This window comes from Primulina huaijiensis, chromosome 16, assembly GCF_012295235.1.
Source record: "Primulina huaijiensis isolate GDHJ02 chromosome 16, ASM1229523v2, whole genome shotgun sequence".
Classification (NCBI taxonomy): Eukaryota; Viridiplantae; Streptophyta; class Magnoliopsida; order Lamiales; family Gesneriaceae; genus Primulina; species Primulina huaijiensis.
The window spans coordinates 15,947,893-15,954,700 of NC_133321.1; the positions used below are offsets into that span (position 1 = coordinate 15,947,893).

A 6,808-nucleotide genomic window follows, 5' to 3' on the forward strand; every position below is an offset into this window, starting at 1 on the left:
TATGTAACATACCACCAGGTCTCATTCTCTCAGCTTTAACCTGTTGGCACGTTAAACATTTAGCTACAAATTCAGAAATCTCTTTCTTCATGCCTTCCCACCAATAATGAGATTTCAAGATATGATACATCTTCCTGATTCCTGGATGAACACTGTGTCGACTACAATGAGCTTCTCGAAGTATAGATTCTTTCAAATCTATCAAATTCGGAACCACAAGTCTACCATTATAGCGCAGACATCCATCTGAAGCAACACTGAACTTGTCTGATTGACCTGTCATAGTCAATTCTTTCAATTTATGAACATGCGGATCAGTTCTCTGTGCTGCTTTGATTTTAGAAAAAATTTGTGGTTCAACTTGAATAGATGAAACTATAAAGTAGTCGCCCTTAGACCGATAAGTCTATACATCCTGAAGTTCCCAAATGCTCATGAACTTTTGAAATAGTCAAAGATGTCAACATTTTAGGCTGAACCTTTCTACTCAGAGCATCTGCAACTTGATTCATCGTCCCTGGTTGGTACTGAATATCACAATCAAAGTCTTTAAGTAATTCCAACCATCGACGCTGTCTCATATTCAAGTCGGACTGTGTGAAAAGATACTTCAGACTCTTGTGATCAGAATAAATCACAAATTGCTCACCATACAGATAATGACGCCATATTTTTAATGCAAATACAATGACAGCCAACTCCAAATCATGAACTGGATATCGAGTCTCATGTGACTTCAACTGACAAGAAGCATACGCAATCACTCGCCCATGTTGCATCAAAACACAACCCAGTCCATTTAGAGAAGGATCTGTACAGACAACAAATCCACCAGAGCCTGAAGGCAAAGCTAGCACTGGAGCTGTGGTCAACTTTTCTTTCAAAGTCCGGAAGCTAGATTCACATTCTGCAGTCCATACAAAACGTCGATCTTTCTGTGTCAACTGGGTCATCGGTCTAGCTATTTTAGAAAATCCCTCAATAAAACGCCTATAATACCCAGCTAATCCCAAAAAGCTTCGAATTTCAGACACATTTGTTGGTTTAGGCCAGTTGATAACAGCTTCAACTTTACTAGGATCAACAGATACTCCTTGTGCAGATATAACATGGCCTAAAAATAAATCTCTGTCCAACCAGAACTCACACTTAGAAAATTTGGCATACAATTGTGCTTCTCTGAGTGCTTGAAGGACTAGTGCCAAATGTTCTTTGTGCTCTATTTTTTACTGAGAATAAATCAAGATATCATCAATAAAGACAATAACGAATCTATCGATGAATTCTCGAAATACCCGGTTCATTAAATCCATAAACACTGCGGGTGCATTAGTCAAACCGAAAGGCACAACTAAGAATTCATAATGCCCATATCGTGTCCGAAATGCTGTCTTAGGAACATCTTCCTCTCGGACTCTAAGCTGATGATATCCGGAACGAAGATCAATCTTAGAATACACAGAAGTACCCTGCAACTGATCAAACAAGTCATCAATACGCGGCAGAGGATATTTATTCTTCACAGTAGCCCGATTCAACTGCCGATAATCGATGCACATTCTCATCGTTCCGTCTTTCTTCTTTACGAACAATACTGGAGCTCCCCAGGGCGACATACTTGGTCTGATGTAGCCTTTCTCCAGTAAATCTTGTAGCTGTTCCTTGAGTTCTTTCAACTCTGTTGGAGCTAAACGATATGGTGTNATTTATGTGAGAAATAGTGAAAGAATAAGTGTGTGTGTGTGTGTGTGTACCAACCTTGTTGCAGCTATACAGTATTGGCGCTTGATGTGATTGCTGCAAATAATCAATCCCATAACAAAAACCATCTCTGAACAACCCAATTTGATTCGGAAAAGATAAGTTAAAATTCCCACTAAATCTTGAAGAGTTGAGGAGATCCAACGCCTGCAAGTTCATATCCAAAGATCCGGGATTCGTCAACCCCATCAAATTCAAATTTGAAACGTTTGTGCTCGGAAAATTTTGAGTACTGAACCCACTTCCAAAATTTATAGCTCCGTTACTCTGAGAATCGGCGTAAAAGTCTCCGTGGGACAATGATTTGAGCGAGAGTCTCTTCCCGATATCGTTGCATTCCTGGTTTCTTGGTTCAATCTTGAAGGTTGAATAATCATTGCTTGATGGAGGGAAGCTGCTTAACAAGTCAGTGTACTTTAGATAATAATTGCCAGAGATTTCCTCTTTAATTCTTGATAGATTTAAATCTTCCGATGACTCCGTTACATTAGCCCAATGGAATCCCAAATCCGGAGACATGGAACTGTATTGTGGAGAGAGTAGAGTGTTTTCTTGCTGCTTTGATTCTCTTGGATTCAAAAGAGCTTCATTAGGGTCTGAATTTAAACCATTTGTGCTCCTGTAAGATCAAATCTAATAGAATATAAGTTCATATAATTTTTCTGATAAATAAACAGAAGAAAGGGAAGAGTTTCAAACCCTAGTTCAAACTGAAACAAAGGTAAAGGACACATATATACACAAACCATAATAATATATGTTGCAAGATTTCATGTAACCAATATATGATTTTTTCATATCAAAAAAAATTGTATAAACTCGTGCGTTCGGAGACTTACATGTAAGAAGTAGGATGTATCCAAGCAAGATGAGTATTGTTCCCAAATCCATAAGAAGAAGGGAGACTAGCTAAAGAAGAAGAAGAAGAAGAGCCAAGAAGGTGATATTGTAGCTGATGATAATGGATATTTGCAGACTCCATAATGAGGTGATAATTTTGTTTAGGAATCTTGAAAATCCCAAGATTAATAAAATTAAATAAAAAAATTTTATATAATTGTTATGTAACAGATGAAAGCTAAATCTTCATCAGGAATCTCCCTCTCCCCACTCAAAGATACAGTGATTCAGGCGACACGCACACCCCTTTCATTTGCTTTTACCACCTTTTTTCATAGTACTCCTCTCTTTACTCTTTCAATGTCTAATCATAAAGCAAACTTTAAAAGAAAGGAAGAATTAAAGAGCATCAAACGAATCAGTATATATAATGAATGAACTCTTAATTGATCTTCTCAATTTGCTGGCGAAACTTTCTAAGATCTTAAACAAATCATAAGAATATTGTATATACTATGAGATTCCGATCATAATTATATATAGAATACATATATATTATATACATACAAGCCTTCAATCCCAAGGCTTTCAACAATTTAAAGCCTGAGCAAAGAAATGATAGCTCGCTCTGCGAAATACCCACATGTTTGCAGACTTTAGATATATTTTATAATCATTAAACTGGAATATAATATCAGGTGGGAAAAGGAGGAAGAGGAGCCAACGAATGGTGTGGTCTATCTGTCTAGCTCTTCTGTACAGCGTATATATTCTTCTACACAATGAATTATTGTGGTCCTATATGAGTGTATCTTATTTTCTATGCTCTACATTATTACATAATAAGTAAAATTACTGGATAAACTTTTCTGTCTCAAGTGAATATACCAAGGGTACTGCTAGGGAGATGCTCCAAATTTTTGCTACTGGATTCTGATAATTTTTATAAATGAACTGATCATTATGCTTTTGTACATGATTAATTGGCATGCATCAAAAAGTCAGAAACAAATTTTGGAAGACACTAAACATTCACCGAGAGTGTTGATGTGCCAATCAGACTCTACATCAGAAAAAATATCAAAATTGTGGTGGCCCGTGCTCCTGATTAATATTTAATGACCAAACAACCAGGATAGCTTAATGTAAACAGCGAAAGCGATTAAAATTTTTCATTTTGGGCCTACCGAAATTTCGGCATGACCTATTCGTAAATAGGACATCCCAAAAAAATCAAAACACAACAATAACTTTATACGCTCGAAATAAAGTCATAACATCAATTCACAACCTATAGCCGCACTGGCCAGGACTAAACACATGCAGAGCCGGCAAGGCTCGATCACACAACCATCAATTCAAAACATCGTAAAAATAACAGTACAGCTACACGGGGCATCTCCCCGGTAAATGTATGACTCCATAATATAGTATATATATATCTGGGAACTCTCAACCATGACTCGACGACTGGGCACCACTACCTGACGCTCCACCAGACGCGTCAAATCCTCCTTGGATAACCTGCTATGGCATCAAAAACAACCACAACATAAAAAGAAACGAGGGGTCGGACCCCAGTACGACGAACCAGTAATATTACGACAAATATAACTGACATGAAATGAAATCAAGTAAAATGCGATGCAATGCAATGTAATGCAATGCGTGAAGGGTAACAACCGATAATGGATACCAAACGGAGTCCAAATGAATCGCATCAACAACAGTAACAGTGGCCACCCGTGCCAGGAACGTAGCAACGCAACATCAAGTCGCCACTCATCCATGCACGTAGCATCGAGGGTACGGGAGCTACCCGCTCAGCCCTCATGCAAGTCATCAGGAGTGCTAATCCTACCCACCCGCTCCATCGATGACGCAACAACTCGATAGATCAATATCAATAGTAATCAAAGGAGTCAAGGCTCGAAATGCTATGCATTAATAGTATCAACACAAATAAATACATGAATGCAATCACGTATTCACAGAAGCACATAAAGCACGCCACAACTCATTACAACATACTCAACGTCATCTCACGTCATAATAGACGTCGTAATGAAAACAGTTCATACGTACCTCAACTGACTTTAATTTACCACAAAATATCTTAAATATTTCTCGAAAACTCCAATCCTGTGGCAAAATTATTTATTGCACATCAATTCCTATCTTGGTTAAATAATCAAGGAATTTATCGAAAGAAATTCCAAAATTTACTAATTTAGCCTAAAATTCCAAAAATCCATAATTTAGGCTTTAATATTTCTAAAATTAATATGCGACAATTCTATAGCAGCTAAACACCTAATTATTGAACACGAAAATTCAGAAATCCAATTATATAAATCTGAATTTTCAAAATTAATCCAAATAAATTCTGAAAATCTGGTAGATGCCTCTAATCGGCTCAATTCTTGTACCTACAATCAATAATATAACAATTATCAATATTGGTACCAAATTTAACCCAACAAAAATACAACCACCTTGCTGGAATCATGATTTGTACCTCAATATATATACCAAAATGAAGCTTATGAGCCAAAGAACAAAAGCCCTCAATCAATTTCCGAACTCCGGCGACATACAGCGACGATTTAACGAAGAAACGGGCGGCGGGTTTCGGACTGGTTTTCGGGAATCGCGATTTTTCTTAGCAAAGAGGGTATCACTGGATAGCCCTTGACGAGAGGATTCCAAATATGTATTTACTTTATTTTTTCGACAACCGGTGGTAGAGCTACGACCGGTCAAAGACGGCGAAATTGATTGACAAAGAAGAAGAATCTCGCGGCAGCAACTTACGGGAAAGAGAGAAGGAAAATCGATAATTATCATTATTATTATTATTTTTTTTAACTTAATCTTTAAATTTGGGCCGGGCTTGGGGTTCACTTGGGCTGGGCTCTCACATTCTCACCTAATAAAAGATTTCGTCCTCGAAATCTAGCATGCACAAAATTTATACAAAAGTGGTTTATAAACATTTACCACGGATAGTACATAGGGAAATCAGAATACAAGTAATAATTTATTACATTTTCAAACAAATGAGGCCATTTCTGACGCATCTTAGCCTCTAATTCCCATGTAGCTTCTTCTCTCCAATGTCTACTCCATTGCACCATAACCAGTGGAATCGTCTTGGTCCTCAGTTGCTTCTCTTTGCGATCAAGAATTTGCACTGGATGCTCAACATAGCTAAGGGAACTATCTAACTCCACCTCATCAGTCCTCAAGACATGAGAAGGATCCGGCTCGTACTTTCGTAACATAGATACATGAAACACATCATGTATCGCAGACAAACTCTGCGGCAAGTCCAAACGATAAGCCAAAGTGCCAATCCTCTCAACAATCGTATACGGACCAATATAACGCGGAGCTAGCTTCCCTTTACGCCCAAATCTCATAGTACCACGAAACGGTGATACTTTCAAGAAAACCTGATCGCCAACCTGAAATTCTAAAGGCCTGCGCCTTTTATTAGCATAGCTGGCTTGACGATCTTGAGATGCTTTCATTCTTTTCCTGATCATTTCAACCTTCTCTTTCATTTCTTATATAAATTCTGGCATAGATAGATGTCGTTCTCCTACATCTTCCCAGCATATCGGAGATCTACACTTCCTGCCGTATAGAGCTTCAAATGGTGCCATTCCGATGGTTGCTTGGAAGCTGTTATTGTAAGAGAATTCAACAAGTGACAATGATTCTTGCCAACCACCCCTAAAATCCATCACGACTGCTCGCAACATATCCTCTAGTGTCTGAATGGTCCTCTCTGACTGACCATCTGTCTGTGGGTGATATGCAGTGCTCATTGCCAACTTTGAACCCAATGCTGATTGCAAACTGCCCCAAAACTTCGAAGCAAACCTGGGATCACGATCTGATACTATGATTACTGGCACACCATGCAATCTTACTATATGATCAATATACATTTTTGCCATTTTCTTATACGTACAAGTACGATCATAAGGAATAAAATGAGCTGATTTGGATAATCTATCAACAATCACCCAAATCGCATCACAACCAGGATTTGAACGAGGCAGGTGTGTCACAAAATCCATAGCAATGTGCTCCCAATTCCACTGTGGCACTTCCAGACTATGTTGTTAGAGTAGATGCACGTCGAGCCAAGTGTTGGCCGAGTGTTCACAATGAAACTCTATGTATAAGCAATCTCTAT

At 38.2% G+C, this 6,808-nt stretch overlaps 1 protein-coding gene across 1 annotated transcript; it reads right to left on the reverse strand.

The window, feature by feature from the left end:
- Positions 1–5,597: 5,597 nt before the first annotated feature.
- On the reverse strand, positions 5,598–6,167 carry LOC140961071 (uncharacterized). Its single transcript, XM_073419387.1, has 2 exons — positions 5,967–6,167; positions 5,598–5,873 (listed from the first exon to the last, which is right to left on the reverse strand). The coding sequence occupies exons 1-2, from the start codon at positions 6,165–6,167 to the stop codon at positions 5,598–5,600; spliced, it is 477 nt and encodes a 158-aa protein (XP_073275488.1).
- Between the last annotated feature and the right edge of the window lie 641 nt (positions 6,168–6,808).